The 18,051-nt window shown below is 38.1% G+C and overlaps 2 protein-coding genes across 4 annotated transcripts in view; both read left to right on the top strand.

Annotated features, from left to right (window-relative positions):
• GABPA (GA binding protein transcription factor subunit alpha) overlaps positions 1–18,051 on the top strand; it is a 35,234-nt gene that overhangs the window by 428 nt on the left and 16,755 nt on the right. The window contains exons 1-5 of one of the 3 annotated variants that reach the window (XM_028503289.2): positions 5–179; positions 4,196–4,298; positions 7,241–7,385; positions 11,768–11,852; positions 12,759–13,004. In XM_028503289.2, the coding sequence (XP_028359090.1) occupies positions 4,222–4,298; positions 7,241–7,385; positions 11,768–11,852; positions 12,759–13,004 (553 nt within the window). In that variant the 5' untranslated portion in view covers positions 5–179; positions 4,196–4,221. Of the gene's footprint in view, positions 1–4; positions 180–1,521; positions 1,541–4,195; positions 4,299–7,240; positions 7,386–11,767; positions 11,853–12,758; positions 13,005–18,051 lie in introns of those variants that run through there. The other 2 variants (XM_036017551.1, XM_028503290.2) reach the window with 2 other exon arrangements.
• Positions 7,606–8,761, top strand: LOC114490643 (non-histone chromosomal protein HMG-14-like). Its single transcript, XM_036017377.1, has 2 exons — positions 7,606–7,611; positions 7,674–8,761. Exons 1-2 carry the CDS (start codon positions 7,606–7,608, stop codon positions 8,139–8,141), a joined length of 474 nt encoding a protein of 157 aa, XP_035873270.1. The 3' UTR covers positions 8,142–8,761.

The following is an 18,051-nucleotide window of genomic DNA, read 5'->3' as shown; positions in this document are numbered from 1 at the left end:
GGCGGGAGGGGGTTTGGAGTTTCTAAGCCGATTCCGCGGGAAGGGCCCAGGGGCCTCACACTTCGAGTCGCGGGAGCTGCAGGTTTTACCGGAGAGACGCTGCACGTGGAGCTCGTGCCACTGCTGTTCTCTGCCGGCTCTGGAGCGCGGGCGGGGCGACCGGGTCGATTCCGGAGCGGGTGAGTGTGGCCGCGGAGAGGAGGGGAGCGCGGGCCCGCGCGGGCCGGCTTCGTTCCGGGGCCTTCTCCCCAAAGCGGCCCCCCCGCAGCCGCTTCTGTGTTTTGTTTCCGCTGGTCCCCGGCGCAGTGACTCCCATTTCCGTTCGTGGAGACTTGAGGGAGCCGGGTGGGGAGGGGCAGGGAGGCTGTGCGGGGAGGGGAGGGGAGGGGCGGGGGGCGCGCGGCGCCGGGCTCTGGGAAGCCGCGCGCCCGCGGGGCCCGGGCTGTTCCCGTCACCTTTCGCCGCTCTTTTCCCTCACTGTTCCCTAGGCGACTGTCCGCCTTGGTCCTCAGTGTCCACGCTCAGGATGTGATCCTGACGCTCCGGGATTTCAAAGGACAGTGTAAAACTAGTCTGGCGACTCAGCGATTCGCTCACACTTCAAATCCCGTTGTTGTTGTTCTTTTTCCAGAATTGCCCCGTAGTTGCATCACAGCCATTTATTAGTGTATGTAGAATCCACTGGGTTTATTTTTAAAGGGAGGCATTAAGGCATGGGGAAAACGATGGGTTAATATAGTTTGCCAACTTTTTAAGTTTGTCGTGTGCTGGGAGATAAGCTGTTTTCGCGTGTTTGTATTTAGGGATCCTGGTTTGATTAGGTTAACGGCAGGGAAGACTGCCTCATACTGCATTGCAAGATAATGAGTCGTGATTTAGAAATACACGCAGTGAGTCTGGCCCGTGGGAGGAGCAAAGATTTAGAAGGGCTCACTGGAGCAAGTGGAGAACTGGGCAGTGATAACGTTCTTAGTACCGGGTTATCTTACGCTTCAGAAGACACTGATCAGCTCTTTGCGTACTAGTACTAAGTAAAGGGAATATCCCTCTCAGGGTTTGATCCAGACGTTCCAAGCTGACGTATTTTCAGACATACTTTGACACTAGGTGGACTTAAGTCAATTACACCTGGATTGCTTATACGGGACTATGTGTTACGAGGGATGCATAGTATTGAAGTAAGAAAATAAATACTGAGCTAGGGGCTGTATTGAGGCTACTCATAAATGCATTTGGGGGCTGAATACTACATTAAAACTATTTACTTCCCTCCAACTTTTATATAAAACTTCAAATCTATAAAAAAATAGAAAAATTAAACAATAAGATTATACAGTGAACACCTTCACCAAGTAGGAGGGAAAGTCATCAATTGTTAATCTTTCTCTACACTTGCTTCCCCCCCACACACACACAAATACATGTGTTTTATCTTTCTTAACTGCTGACTTTATTTTTAAAAACAAAAATGTTTTTTAAATTTTTTCTGGTACTTAAACGTGGTTTTTTTTGTAGTTTGAGAAAATGTGCAATCAGATAGGTACTCCCAGATTGTACTTATATATTTATATGTATTTAATATACATACTATGTAAGATATGTATTTAATATATATTGTTAAAGATAGATTTATATTACATATAAATATTGGGAAAATGTGTTCCAATGAAAAAGAAAATCCTCAAGTTTAACTGTGACTCTAAAAGAGAATATTAAATATACCTATTTTAAGGAACACTCATCTTTTCTGGACTAATTAAAATTTAGTCTATATCCATTTTGTGAAGCTTTCTGAACCCCAGGTTAGACTGAATCTAAAGAAACCAGGGTGACTGGACCAACCCTTTGAGGGAACAGCTCCAATCAATGTTCTCTTCTCCATTTGAAGTTTTGAAAAAGAATCCTGATTCCAGTAAAAGAGCTAAAATCCACTCAAGTTGTAATATCAAAGATTTGGGCAATTTTCCAAATCTCTTTCTTGCTTTCAAAGCTAAATTTAAAGAACTGAGAGAGAAAGAGAAAGGGATCAATTTAGAGTCCATGAGTATTTTTTCCTAAAGTATTTGGGGTTCTTTATCTGGCACCTTCTAGGGACCGATCTATATATAACTTTTTTGGAAGATGACAGGATGCATTTTTCTTCAACATTTTCCTGTTTAGTGGTTATATTATGGGGAATTGCACGTAACCTTCAAGGCCATTTCTCAGCCTCTGCTTAGTTCCTCTAGGCTTTTTTATATTTTCCAAAATTCTGAGAAAATTCACTTGTTTTCTAATCTTTTTTTTTTTAATTTGTTACAGAGAGGAAAGGAGACCTCCTTGCAGGCCCTGAAAATAAAACATAAACATCTTTTAAAGTTTTGTTTTGCTGTAAACCTTACTGTTTCTCACTTTTTTTCAGTATACAACAGTTTTTATGATTTTGTGTGTGTGTGTATGTGCATGTACATTACTTCCTTCTTTTTAACTTCAGTACTCCTAAAGTTCCACGGTGTGTGCCTCCTTCACGTTTTCTTGTATGGCAATGCTTTCCTACCACGGATACTTTTCCGTGGACTGCAGCCTTCAGCCCTCACCAACAGAGCTTCTCTGAACATGCCTACCCATCAATGTGAGACTCTGAAATGCTGGTCCAAGGGCAACACTGCTGGGTCATAGGTATAAGCATCCTCGATGCTTATAAGCAACACTAGAATAACCCAACCTGTCTGTACTCTGTGAGCAGAGGCAGAGGACTCCTGTCCCTGCTAATTCTTTTCAGTATTCAGCATTCTGATTTTCCACATACACATGGTATAAAGTGGTAGCTCCTTGTTTTGCATTGCATTTTTGAATGATTTGAATTTGAATATATCTTCATATCCTTAGCCATTTTGGTTTTTATTTTTGTGTATTTCCTTCTGTTATGCTTTACCTGCCTTTCTAATTTTTCCCGACTTTTGAGGGGTTGTTATCAGTTTGTGGGAGTTTACTGCCTATTCCAGTTATTCTCTTGTCACTTACATATTGGAAATATCTTTTTTCACTCTATAGCCTATCTGTTGAAGATACTCGTATATGGTGTGTGATAGTTCTTACAGTATTTGTTTTTTCAACACAGTTTGATAGAGTGCCAACTAAGGGTGAGGTACTTTTCAAAATATTTTGTGTACATCTATAAACAAACAAGTAAGCCTTTAACCAGGTGGACCTGATGTTGTCCTACAGGACACCACCTGTTTTTCTGTAGTGCTCAGAATGAATTCCACAGTTTTACACTTAGTGTCTTCAGGAATAGACTTCACTGGGGAAAGAAAAGACTTACTAGACCAAGGTCAGAGAAAAGAAAAGTTTTCATTCTTTCATTATCCCAAACAAAAGTCTGCTGGACGTGAATGGTGTATATTCTAGTGCAGAACCTCACCCTCTTCCTTCTTATAGGGGACATGTAAAAACAACCTTAATAACATGGGAAAAATCAGACCATGTTTGTACCAGGCCATCTGGATTTGGATGCCAGCTAATTCTGGACTAAGTTGTCAGAAAACCAGCTTCCCAGTAGTTGGAGATGTTGACACCTAGGGAGAGGTACAGCCCTTTCTAAAGTGGAAGACTGTATTACTTTCCTAGCTCTACAGTAATGAATTACTATAATAAAGTGCAAATTGGTAACTATTTGGTTACTTTATTTTGCTACTTTAGAATATTATACTGGCACTTACAAAATACTGTAATTTGTAACACAAATCATAACTAGGATTAACCTTAATTTTATACCACTCTATCAGTACAATGCTAATAAAGTGCATCATTTATTCTAATAGAGTACAGCTTTTAGCTGAACAATTGTGCTTCATCTCCATGTTGATTTTTTTAAGCTGCAGATTTGAATCTTACATTGAAGTTGCTGTAATATAGTTGACATAACCTTTCACTTCATTTTAGAGTAAGTCGAGTTAATTTACTTAACTAAGATTGGCTGAAAAGAAATCCCAATAAGTCCAATAGAATACTGAAGGGTTCATGTCAAAGTAGTAAGCACAATCTAACAAAAGCTATGGTTTATCAATATAATTTGTGGATTTTCTTTTATTGTGAAAATTACCTCCTCCTCTTCTATTTGCCCTCTGCTTTTATTTGAATTGAGTCTCTACTTCTTGTGTAGCATTTGTTTATGCAGATAATTTCAAAATGTCTTAAAATTTAACTCTTACAGGGCTGAGCTTTTGAAACACTTCAACCATGACAAAAAGAGAAGCGGAAGAGCTGATAGAAATTGAGATTGATGGGACAGAGAAGCCAGAGTGCACAGAAGAAAGGTTGGTGTTATCTGAATTTACCGCCTTTTATATGATCAGCATACCTCATTGAAATTAAGAATCACACCAAAGTTTTTTAGGGGTGTTACTTTTTTCAACTGAAGTTAGCACTTGGGGGGATAATGTATTTTGTTTCTTCTGACAATGAATTGGTAACTAAAGATAGTTGTATACATAGCTAGTAATTATCAGGCAGTTGATTGTGATGGTTTTTATCCTGTTGGACCCTGTTTGATTCTTTTTTCTTTCATTAATGCTGGTAACTTTTATTTTCTAAAGAGTTTAATCCACAGCATGAACTATTTAACAGATATTTATAAGTAACTGCTGTGAACTGTCAGGAGTGTATGTGAGACAGTAACCTGCCCTCATAGAGGCCACAGTGTATTTGAGGAGGCATACAAGTGTGATTAATTATGTGCACAGCACTAAGCCTGTAGCGTAGTGAAAGATGTTAGTTCTTGGAAGGAGGGCAGTGTTTGTAAGTTCAGAATCCAAGGGGAGAATGTGGGTAAAACTAGAGGTTTGGAAGTCAGGAAGAAGGTTGAGGAAGATTAAGACTAATGTTCCTACTTGACTCTGTAACTCAGGAGATGAGCTAGTCTGCTGAGGGTAAAACGAACGAAAGAGTAAGTAGTGGAGGGCTTCTGTATAGTAATAAAGTTTAGAACAACTTCAGTGCAAATGGACCAAATTACTAAAGTTGAATAGGATGCTGAGTGTTGAGAGTGTAGCTGAGATTTAGGACCTTAATTTTTCAAGTTTTGTTTTATTATAAGAACACTTCATATGAGATCTACCCTCAACAACTTTTTGAGTGCCCCATACTGCATAGCTAACAATAAGCACAGTGTTCTACAACAGATCTTTAGAACTCACTCGTCTGTTGTAATCGAGATTTATACCAGTTGTTTCACAACTCCCCATGTTTTCTGCCAGTGTTTTCTGCCAGCGGGCTGTGGTTACCCGTGCTACCACCTCTTCTCAGAGGAGAAGGCTGGCTCTACCTGATAAGACAAACCCTATTTTAGTTGTCTTCAGTCCTGTCCTCTGCCACCATGCCTTGGCATGGGAATACTTTCCTGACAGCAAAGGTCATGACTGCTCGAGAGACCTTAAATTTTTAATGGAGGGTTTCAGAATGTTTGAATATGCTATTTTCCCCAGGAGAAGAGACAATAGAGACTGTACCTCTCTTTTAATTTTGATACGTATATGTATATTTTCATTCATTCATTCATTCATTCATTCATGTAACAGATTACCCCAGAACTTAGTTCTGGCTCAGGGCATTCCAGCAGTTAAGCTGTCAGCCTGGGCTGTATTCATCTGAAGAGTTGACTGGGGCTAGAGTATCTGTTTCCGAGGTCACTCACGATACTGGTGGCAGGACTGTTCACTTCACCACACAGGCTTCTCTGTAGGGCTGCTCGTGACATGGCAGCTAGCCTCCCCTAGAGCAAATGTCCCGAGAGAGCGTACTCACCAAAGTGGAAGCCATGCTGTTGTTCTACATAACTTAATTTGAGAAGCAGCATGTCGCATCTGCCTTAGTCTTTTGGTCACACAGTCCACCCTTGGTAGAATGTGGAGGGAACTCTGAAAGGGTATGAGGACTATTCGGGCTTCTTGGAGCCTGATATGCACATATTTATTTTTATATATACACACACACAAATGGTCCACGAAGCCTAAAGTTTCTACTGTTTGGCCCTTTACAGAAAAACTTGGCCGTATTGCCTGTGTCCGGTAAGAGGTTGGTAGTGACTCTGCTGACCCGGGGAGTGGCTGTGTAAAGGGAGCAGCTAGCCAGCGTAGCAGATTGCTGCTGTGTAGGAATTCAGGTCCCGTGATGGGATCATCCAGACTTTTTCAAGAGAAACTGATGATTCATATTTTTGTATTAACTCTCCCAAGGTTTAAATGGTGGCAGCAAAATATTCTTATATGTTTTAAATGTTGAGTTTATGTAAAAAAGTGTCATCTAGTTTTTAAAAAAGAATCATTGTTACAAAAAAAGAAAAATATAGCCCATGGGGCTACAGCTGAAGAATTTAATAAAAATACTTAGCCAAAAGACCCAATTATTCTATCCTAACTAATAATACTAATAATTTATAATAATTTAAAATGATATGTTTTCAATCATGAGTGGCCTATTTTATAAATTTTAGAAGTTTTGGAAGGAATTTAGGCAATACATATTCATTGAATATCATGTACATCACATTATACTAGAAATTTATGTAAAAATGGAACTTGACAAATTGTTACGTACATACTGTTTTTGACAACTACAAATGAGATTTAAATCATTTAAATTAAACATGTTATGAAACTTGAATTCCAGATTTACCAATTCAACAAATTTTACATGTTATCTGTCTTTTCTTTGGCCCCAAGTGAGGATTTACCAAGGATATGTAGAATTATTTGCCCATGATTTTACCTTTAAGGAATTTACAGTACCATAGAATTTAAAGCATGAAATAATAATACAGAAGAGCCCTAAGAGACTTTTAAAGGAAGAATTTTTTTAATGTGGAACTATGCTGATTATAACCAGTAGTTTTCAGATTAGAATAAGTGGAAAATATTTTATAATTTGTATTTTCATATCAAAACTTGCATTCATTTAGTTGTATTTATGTTGGGAAGGGGGATTGCCTATGTACGTGTGTATGTTTGTATATGGGGCTGGGAGATTTGCAGCGGTGCTCTAAATCTCAAGCTAGCGTTTCTTCGTGCAGTTCAGTGTGCCGTTGGGCAGCACTGACTGGTAATGAACCTGCCACTGCCACCGTGAGTGGTGTGTCTGTGCAGAAACAAGTTTCAAAGACCAGACATACGTTTTCTGGTATTCAGTTTTGGTTTGGGCATATTGTTACTTTAGTTTTCAGGGTAAAATGTAATTGTTAACCATTATATCCTTTAACATTTAGCATTGTAGAACAAACCTACACCCCAGCTGAATGTGTAAGCCAGGCCATAGACATCAATGAGCCAATAGGCAATTTAAAGAAACTACTAGAACCAAGACTACAGTGTTCCTTGGATGCTCATGAAATATGCCTACAAGATATCCAGGTAATCTATTTTTTTTAAGATTTATGTTTTAGCATTTAAGTCTGCATTAGAAATATTTTGTTGTTGTCGTTGGCCTTTAATCTCTGTAGCTGTCAGTCCAAGCTGTCTTCATCTGAAGAGTTGACTGGGGCTAGCATATCTCTTTCCAAGGTCACTCACGATGCTGCTGACAGGACCATTCACTTCACCACACGGGCTTCTCTGTAGGGCTCCCCGCGACATGGCAGCTGGGCTCCCCTAAAGCAGTGTAGTTATCTGTAACTGTGTTTGATCCGTGTCATTGTAAAGTTGAAGCAGTTAGACACAAAGAGACTTCCTTTGGCAAAATCTTCTTCATTTAAAATTATATTTAAAAGATTGAGTATTAGTATCAGCCAGGCAGTCCAGGTCTGTGAAGGTTGCCTGCGCAGCGCTGCTCTCAGGCACCCGGCATGCGCCTGCCCCACTGCCACGATCCCCAAGAGGAAGGTCAGCTCCGCCGAGGGGGCGGCGAAGGAAGAGCCCAAGAGGAGATCTGCGAGGTTGTCAGCTAAACCTGCTCCTGCAAAAGTGGAAACCAAGCCAAAAAAGGCGGCAGGAAAGGACAAGTCTGCAGACAAAAAGGTGCAAACGAAAGGGAAAAGGGGAGCAAAGGAAAAACAGGCCGAAGTGGCTAACCAGGAGCCTAAGGGAGACCTACCTGTGGAAAACGGAGAAACTAAAAACGAGAGTCCAGCCTCGGATGAAGCAGGAGAAAAAGAAGCCAAGTCTGATTAATATCATATATCATGTCTTATCAGTGGTCCCTGTCTCCCTTCTTGTACAATCCAGAGGAATATTTTTATCAACTATTTTGTAAATGCAAGTTTTTTAGTAGCTCTAGAAACATTTTTAAGAAGGAGGGAATTCCACCTCATCCCATTTTTTTAAGTGTAAATGATTTTTTTAAGAGGTGAAATCATTTGCTGGTTGTTTACTTTTTGGTACAACAAGAAAATAGTGGGATATTGAATATGGGAGGCTTTGATTGTCTTGGGTGCCAGCTAAACATTCCATAGATGGGGGTAGTTTTTATATCCTATAACACAAAGCATACTAAATGGCAATTTGGAGTCAGTTGTGCATTTACTATGTCTCGAACATTTTAAATTACTTCTATTCTCAAGTTTTTGGTAGAAGTGTTTCCTAAAGAAAACCACTCCTTGATCTTGGCTCCCCCCCATCAGAACTTTGTGTACTCTGTAACATCTTGTCGTGGTAGTCCAGTTTTCCTAGTAACTTCGTTAATGTGCTGTAAAAGATTGAAAATTCGATTATGTAGTATATATATTAAATTGTGAATTAGTCAGGCTTTGATGTAACAGCGTATCAGCATTTGCAGATATTGGTACTTGATACATAAGAGTATCCTTAATAAGATAAGGAATTAGTCCCCAAATTTTAAGCTGGAAAGTCACTGGAATAACTTCAGAAAAGAATCATAACTACATGATTTTACATGTTTGGTACATATGTTAAGAATTGTGTACAAATTGAAATGTCAGTATACTTACCTTCAGAACAACCAATAAAATCTCACTTATAAAAAAAGTTGAGTATTAAATCAAACATTTTTTTACTCTCACAAATATAAAATGGAAAGTTTAAATCTGGATTAGAGCCAACCAGAGTAGTGGGAAGCATGCTGACTTTGGAAGCTGGAGAAGTGTGCACTCCTCACCCTATTTGTAACTAGCTTTTAATATCTTTATGCATTATTTTCCTCATTTTTAAAATGAGATAATTTTACCAAATGATTTTTACATTACCTTTCAGCGGTAAATTTTGGACAAGAATTCCCATGTCCAGCATTACATTTCTTGTAGCTGATTGCAATAGGATTTTACCATTGGTGGTATTATAGCAGTATATTGTTTGCAGCATATTTTAATATATAAAAGGTAGTAGCCTAGATAGGATTGCTCAAATAGTTTCTCCAGACTTCCCTTGATCATATGCTTGAGTTTTATACTGTTTTTATTTTTTAATTTTTATTTTTTATTGTTGACACTACTACAGATGGCCCCCATTTTCTCCTATACTGTTTGTAATATTAACTTATACTAATCTTTTGGATTGTTTGGTTTATCTTATTCTTTATTTTTCTCCTCCTCATGTGTATTATAGAACTTTTGCTTTCATTTTTTTAAAATTAAAATCATACACCTACTATTTTGAAACAAGATTTTTTAAAAAGATTTTATTTATTTACTGTTAAAGAGAGGGAAAGGGAGGGAGAGAAGCATCAACATGTGAGAGATACATCAATTAGTTGCCTCTCGCACACCTCCAGTTGGGGACCTGTCCCACTACCCAGGCATGTGCCCTGACTGGGACTAGAACTGGCAACTTTTCAGTTTACAGGCCGGCCCTCAATCCACTGATCCACACCAGCCAGGGCTGAAACAAGATTTTGATATACAATAAGTTGAAATGTTCTCCTGTGTGAGCAAAGGTGTACATGTGAGATGCTCATTGCATGGTTATGCAGACACTGAAAATAACTCAAATGTTCCAAAAACAGGGGATTAGGTAAATAAGTTCTATAGATTGGAATTCAAGGCAGCCATTAAAAATTGGTGAAGTAGTGTAGGCTGATGTAGCTCAGTGGGTTGATCTTTACATCAGTCTGTGTCAGCCTTTTCTTAATCATACTCTGCAGATATAGAAACTGATATTTAAAAAGGTTAAATAGTTTCCCAGTGTTTAGCTGCTATACAGGAGTGCAGTGGAATTTGAACCCAGGCCTCTGTGACTTCAAAATCCTTCAGTTATTTAAGGCAGACTTTTAAGAAAGTTTGTATTGAATAACTCAGTGTCATTAATTGTTCTCATATCTAACATAAAAGGGAATCTGACTTAATCTCTTGTCTTTCAACTTTAACATTTGTTGCTGCTTTTATGGCACTTGGTCTAACCAGATTGAAATGTGACCTGTAAAGTACCCAGCCTATCATAGATTTTCAAAAAATATTTGTTGATTAAATGGAAATATGCATAATTCATAGTGTTACAGAATTTAGAGCTAGCCTTGGATCTAAGGCACTTTGCACTCTTCCTTCACCCCAGCCCTCTCAAAGAGGTTATGAATAGCAACTTCTGTTCTCCATGTCAGCTAATGCAAATAGTCATTTGGAGTCAGAATGCTTGCTGCTTGTGGTACTGCCTTTGTATTTTCAGGTGAATGTTGACTTCAAAGCTGATGGAACAGCTGAGTTGCATTGTTGGAGGAGTATTACCCAAGATCAAATATCATGCTTGAGTTTTGTTCTTGTTCCAGGCTTACTGAACTAATTAGTGTATTCAGTACCTGAGAGCTCAGTTTCAGAGTTGCACATGCCATCACTTCTAGTGGATAATTTCAGTGTCTACTGGAGAGGGGAGAAATCTTGATATTAGGAGAATTTTTAATGAAGTGTCAGAAAGAGACTGTTATATTGAGTGAAACTGCCAAGTTTGACCTCTGTGTTTGCAGGGTTACACAGTTTGTCTTATCCCTGATTAAGTTAGATGTATAGTCACTTATGGTTTTAGGCTTTACACATATGACATCTTTAATGTTAGAAAATCTGTTTGTATGGTAACTACAATATTGACTAAACTCTTGGGAATGAGAGTGGAGAGCTTTGTACCTCCAGCTGTATGACATATAGACACATAGAGCTCTTCATTTTTCAAGATAATTATAGTGGAAGCCTATTTTTAAACTAGTGACAGAAAATATCTGAAAGTCAGAATTACTTTTTGTCATCGGTTTGTCATTGTGTGAAATATATTCATGATGAGGCGATAGGAAAGAGGAAAAGCACTGATTTAAAGGATATAGAATTATGATTAAAGATGTTCTTATCTAGGTCAGGTAGTGAACTCATTAGTTCCTTATTAATTTTGTGATCAGATGTAGCATTAACTTTGAGATGTAGCATTAACTGTGATCTTAAATTGTGTCATTGGTCACAAAGAAGATACAGCAAATATTATATTAATTTATTTAAATTGTCCCCACTAATTAAACACCCTTGCTTTTTCATGACAGATAAATTACATTATTTCTATGTTAAATACTTGTACAGAATAAAAGTTGCCTTTTGGCATTATTTAAAATCCTAAACTAGAATCCTGAGCTAGAGAAAACTTTCATTTAAAATAAATTCTGTTCTTTATGTTATCCTTAATTACTGACACAGTGGTTAAAATATTTTAAATTTTGTCAGAGAATTAAATGATATGACAACTGATATATTAAGTGTGCTCTTATAATTTAATTAGTATGCTTCAGTAGTTAAGTCCATTTGGTACATCATTTTTGCTAAATCAGATGATTATGTAAAAATAATGTTACTCATTTTCACCATGTTTATTAGCTTGATCCAGAACGAAGTTTATTTGACCAAGGAGTAAAGACAGATGGAACTGTACAGCTTAGTGTACAGGTAATTTCTTACCAAGGTAAGTTAATATTAGTGTAGTTATTTAAAACTTTACTTGTGTTTTTCTAATATGGCAACTCAATTTTTATAAGTTTTGGGTATTTTAGATGGTTATCTAAGTTACTGCAATATTCTAGACAAATATTCATGCTTTTGATTTAATTATTTTATCTGTCAAGGTGAAGCAGATAGTGTAACACATTCTACCTAGTTTAATCGGGAAGGGATATATTGTGGAGTAGTAAGTAACAGGATCAGAGAGATGACTAGAAGAACAGGTTCCGGTTGGCTTTCTAAGAAGGCCTCAGCCAAACCACACTGCTGGGCGGCCCAGGAAGCTGCTGCCCTCCCTGCCTGCCATCTGGAACCATGATGCCTTTTCAGTGAAACACAGCAGCCAAAAGTGGATGCCATGTGCCCCCTTATCCCCTCTTAACCCATTCTCAATAGAAGGCCCATGCCAAGGATCCTGGGCCTACGTCACATCAGGAACCACCACTGCAAGGAGATCTTATCTCTGCAGTGCAGCACAAAAAGGGGAATTTGTGAAGAGGTTGCTTTATTCTCCTCCTTGTTCCCACATTTTTTTTTACCTGTTTACAACTAAGTTGCAGATATAATCCGCTTCTATTCCTAAATACATCAATGTGTGTGTTTCCCAAAAACAAGGAATTTTTTTAAAAGACCACAGTACAGTTACCAAAATCAGAAAACATTAATTAATATAACACTATTATCTAAACTACCAAAGTTCTATGGAATCATTTTTATCATTTAATAGGAATCTGTTGAATTTTCTAGCTATATTGCTGAACATATTTAAAATGGAGTTTTGCTCTATCATTTGAGAACATATAAAGTAAACTAAATTTTGTTAGTGACTTTTGTGTTTTCATTTAAACATTTTTTTAAATTTACTGTTAAGGAATTGAACCAAAGCTGAACATCCTTGAAATTGTTAAACCTGCGGAAACGGTTGAAGTAGTTATTGATCCAGACGCTCACCATGCTGAAGCAGAAGCACATCTTGTTGAGGAAGCCCAAGTGATAACTCTCGATGGCACAAAGCACATTACCACCATTTCAGATGAGACCTCGGAACAAGTGACAAGATGGGCTGCCGCGCTGGAAGGTTACAGGAAAGAGCAGGAGCGCCTTGGGATACCCTATGGTAAGAAGAAGCATAATTACATGCTAGGTAGAATAATAAGAACTAAGCTTGACATGGAAGATACTAGGGTAAGTTATAATCTGTTTTAAATGTAGAATTTTCAGGAAGTTTTTTTTTTTGACCATAACACATGATGGATAAATACTGTCCTGGGTACTAGGAATGCAAAGAAATACAATTGTCTTTCACTTAACAATCTGGATATGTTCTTAGAAATGCATTGTTAGGCAGTTTTGTCATTGTACGAACATAGAGCACAGATACACAAACCTATGTGGTAGAGCCTACTGCTCACCTAGACTATATAGTATAGCCTGTTGCTCCTAGGATGTAAACATGTATATCATTTTACTGTACTGAGCCCTGTAGGCAGTTGTAATATAATGGTAAACATTTGTTTATATAAACATAGAAAAGCTACAGTAAAAGTTAGGTATAAAAGGTAAAAATGAGATACCTGAATAGAGAGAGCACTTTCCATGAGTGGGGTGTGCGGGACAGAAAAGTGGTCTGGGTGAGTCGGTGGGTGAGTGGTGAGTGAATGTGAAGGCCTAGCAAGCAGTAGTCCACTGCTGTAGACTTTGTAATCACTGTACACTCAGGGCACACTAAATTTACCAAAACAAAGTTTCATTTTGTCAATAAATTAACCTTAGTAATAAATTACTGTATCTTTTTAATTTATAAACTTTAAATTTTTTCTAACTTTTCAGCTCTTTTGTCATAGCACTTAGCTGAAAACACAAATTGTACAGCTGTACAAAAACGTTTTCTTTAGATCCTCATTTTATAAGCTTTTAAACTTTTTGTTGTTGTTGTTTCTACTTTTTAAACTTTTGCTAGAAACTAGGACAAACACATCCATTACCCTAGGCCTACACAGAGTCAGAATTGTCCATACCACTGTCTTCCACCTCCATGTTTCAAATCCCACTGGAAGGTTCTCAGGGGCAATAAGTAACACACCGGCAGCCGTCATCTTTGATAACCACGCCTTCTCTGGAACAGCTCCAGAGAAGCTGTGCTTCTGCTCGGCACCTGCCCGAGGCTCTGTGGGGGGGTGTCACTCTTTCCAGAAATAGGTCCACAGTGGTTTGCTTGTTGTTTTGGTGGCGGTTTTTATCATAGATTTGTTTGTAAGCACATAATGCACCATGAACATTCCTCTGTTATGAAAACCTCCCAGTGTTGGGGTCCATGTTTTCAGATTTTTTAAAGGAGCTTGTTGAAGTCTGCAGATGCTCCTGCTAAACTCCTACTGTCCATTTTCCTTCTACAGTTTCCTTTCCTCTTGCCCCTTCTATAGCTTTGTGTTCCTCCTTCCAGTTCCAGCAACTCCTCATTAATCAGTTCCTCAGGAACCACCTCTAGGAGCTCCTCAACGTCCTCCTCTCCTACACCCAGATTAAACTATTTGCCATCTCCACCACAGCCTGTTGATTTTTGCAGTCTGTGCACTGCAGTGTCGTGATGGTTACAGCATCACTGGGTGACAGGAGTTTTTCAGCTCCATTATACTCTTATGGGGCCCTGTTGTAAATGCAGTCCATGGTTGACCAAAATGTCATTATACGGCCTACAATTGTATTAAAAAATTTTTCTACCGTTAGGGTGTTCACAGTGAAGTTGAAGAGAGTGAAGGTAGATAAAAAGAGATAATTGCCATAATGGTAACATTTTTAAGCTGTCAGTAACTGGTATAAAGGAAACGTGCCATTAGCATCTCAGAGAGGTCACCCTCTCATCCCCCCAGTGGCCTGGGGGGAAATGAGGAAAGGGTTTATTACAGAGAAATTACTGGACACAGAAGGACGTTCCTGACAGGAAAAGTATGTATAAAGCTGGGAAGGGGGAGTATGCTTGAGCAGTGAGGAAGTATAGTAGATAAGAAGTTATTTTGTAGCATTATACAACTATTTTTGATTAATGGAATTTACAGTTGAAAATGAATGTGGCAGTGGCGTATGACAAGTTGGAACAGGTAGAGAGAGTGAAGGGAAAACATTAGTCTTATAGTTTTAAGTGTGGCTAGGTGATAATATCTAGGTTAGCCTGGATTAACTCATTCCCACGGGTGTAGAAAGAAGAAGGTCAAAGCAGTGATAGGACTAAGCAACTGACTGATAAGATTATACCAGGGTAGAGAGATAAAATTTAAGTGTTCATGTGACTTCGAAATCTTGGCATCTAGGGCTATAATATTGGTAAGTATTGGTTGCATCTCCATTACATAGTTTGTGAACTGTGCGTGCCAGGCACTGTATTCAATGGTGGGCTTTTGATGGTGCTCAGTAAAGTCAGTCCATGCCTTCCAGAGCTCAGTGGCCAGTTGGTAGGGAAGTCTGGTATTGGATTTGTCAAGGACAAGTGTTGATAGTAAGTGATTTTGAAGTAGTACATACTGAACTGGAAGTAGCCAGAAAGTAGTTTCGGGTACACAGGATTGGAACTGGGATAAAGATATTGTCTGGGACTCAGTCACATTGAATTTGTACGAAAGCCATAAAAGTATATGCAGTCTCTGAAGGAGAGAGATAAAATGGAAAAGAACACAACAATGAAGGCTGGTTCCTGGACTTTGTCAATTATTAGAGTTTAGGAAAAGGAAGGGAGAAATGGAATAACTGAAGAGAGAGAAGGAAAATGAGAACAGTATATAGTGTTATTGAAACTCAGAAAGAGTTTTAGATGATAAAAAGTCCGAATGCCACTGAGAAACTCAAAGAATGCTGACTGAGTAATAGATACTAAATATGGTGATCAGAGGCTCATGGTAGATTTAGATAAAAGAAACTGTATAGGTGGAGACAAAGCTGAACTAATAGAAATAAACATTAAAGAAGTGGAGAAAATTGAATATTAACTTTTTGGGAAATAGTGCTAGAGGAATAAATAGTATTGGAGATTCAGGAGTTGGTGGTGACGAGTGCATTTGTAGATGTGTGGTATGGAACCGGCAGGAGGTGAGATTAAATAAGCAAGGAGCAGGATCATTGATTGAAGCACAACATAAAAGAGCTTAGCTCGAATGGTGGGAGCTAGCCTTTCCTCGGAGATGGGATGAAGCTATTAACTCACTTTTGACATCTGAAGCTGGTATAAATGGTGTTCCTGACCTTAGTAAGTTGGGAGTCATCTCTTAGAGGAGAATGCTAAGAATGAAAGAAGGCAGCGTAAAAACATTTGAAGTGATATTTTCTAGAGTTTGCTAGACTTTTAACAAGAACTCTTCAATAGTAGAATCTTTTATGGAATGGAATGTATAAAAATGAATTGTAGATAGCCAGATTATAAACTCTGACTCAGAGTTCCTACAAAGAATATTATCAGAATGAAGCTCTTTTAAGACATTTGAGATTTATTTAGGTATAGAGAGACTTCAAAATATCATTTGTGATTTTTCTTATGAAATTGTTACCTTCCAGAAAGTTTTAGAAATGATTAATGTTTTCATTGGAAATTACTGTTTCAGGTTTCTATTCTGCACCTAAGATTAATTTTTTTTGCTACTTGCTTAATTCTGTGCAAAATTTAAATGTGGTTAATTGGTCGTAGGTACTTCAAATCTCTTTGAAATACTGATCCACGCTGGAAAATGTTCTAAACTTCACTTTACACACATCAGTTTGATACCTCGAGAGGACCTTAGGGCCTCCTCTTGATATATTCATGCATATTTATATCTACTCATAGGTCATTTCCTTTATTTTTACGTTCTTCAGAACTTTCTTTTTTTTTTAATTTTTTTTATTATTTTACATTAAATATCTGTGAAGAACCTAATGAAATTATAGTAGTTAGAAGTCTGCCCAAATTGAGTTATGGGGAATGTTAAAATTTACTAAAAGTAAGATTAGAGTAAATATGTTTTTGTTTTTTATTAAATAGGAATATTGAAAAGATGAATATGCTGAGATTACTTTTTTCAGTTCCCACCCATCCCCCGTGGGAGAGGTCTGTCATTTATTACGTATCTTTCAAGTCTGGTTTAAACAAAGTCATAGGAAAAACTGTTGTTCCCTAACGTGGCTTTTCTTCATTCCTGCTCCCTGGTCTCAGCCACATTTCACTTGACTGCTTTTAATTACTATTAACTTCCTGTTAGAGGAGATGAGGTTTAGTTCTCTTATACTTCTCTCCCCTGCAAAAACAAAACCTTATCTTTCCCCATTTTGTTAATATTGTTACGTAACTTTTGTTTGTCATTAGTCATTGTGTGCATTAGAGAATTGATTTGTTTTTGTACTACTGTGATTATGTTTATACTTTTAGTTTTTCTAAAGTTCCAAGTTGACTCGTTTTTTAGTTAGATTTTTTTTTAATTGACTTTATTGGGATGACATTGGTTCGCAAAACTGTACAGGTTTCAAGTGTACAACTCTGCATGGTGTGGCCATGCCCCCAGTTAGATTTCTATTTACACCAAGCCTTTCTTTATTTCATTTTCATTGGTCTGTTTTGCGCCTGTTTTTCCCAGATTCTTCTCTACCTCTGGGTTGGATATTTTTCTAGATATGCCATAGAGCCGTCATCTTAGGACACACCTGAACATTCTTCTTTGCAGTCCTGTATCCCCCAATGTCCCCTGGGTCTCATATTTTCCTTTTTTTAGTTTTATTCTCTAATTATCTTTTTAAAGATTTTATTTATTTTAGAGAAGGAGAAGGGAAGGAAACATCTATGTGCGAAAGATACATGGATTGATTGGTTGCCTCTCACATGCCCCCTACTGGGGACCTAGCCTGCAACCCAGGCTTGTGCCCTGACTGGGAATCTAACCAGTGACCTTTCGGTTGGCAGGCCGGCACTCAGTACCCTGAGCCACACCAGCCAGGGCTCATTCTCTTTTTATAGGTTCCTTAAGAAAGGGCACATGAGAAGTAAATAGTTGTTTTTTTTTTTCCTTTCTTGTGGGACAATACTTCACATATTTGAAAATGTCTTTATTTTGCTATGATTAATAGTTTGGGTATATCGAATATTAAGTTGAAAAATCAGTTTTGATGACCCTGTTCCATTTTGTTACAGTGTGGGATGTTAAGGGGGC

The sequence above is a fragment of the Phyllostomus discolor genome, chromosome 2 (assembly GCF_004126475.2).
Source record: "Phyllostomus discolor isolate MPI-MPIP mPhyDis1 chromosome 2, mPhyDis1.pri.v3, whole genome shotgun sequence".
Taxonomy (NCBI): domain Eukaryota; kingdom Metazoa; phylum Chordata; class Mammalia; order Chiroptera; family Phyllostomidae; genus Phyllostomus; species Phyllostomus discolor.
This window is presented reverse-complemented; position numbering and strand designations above follow the sequence as displayed.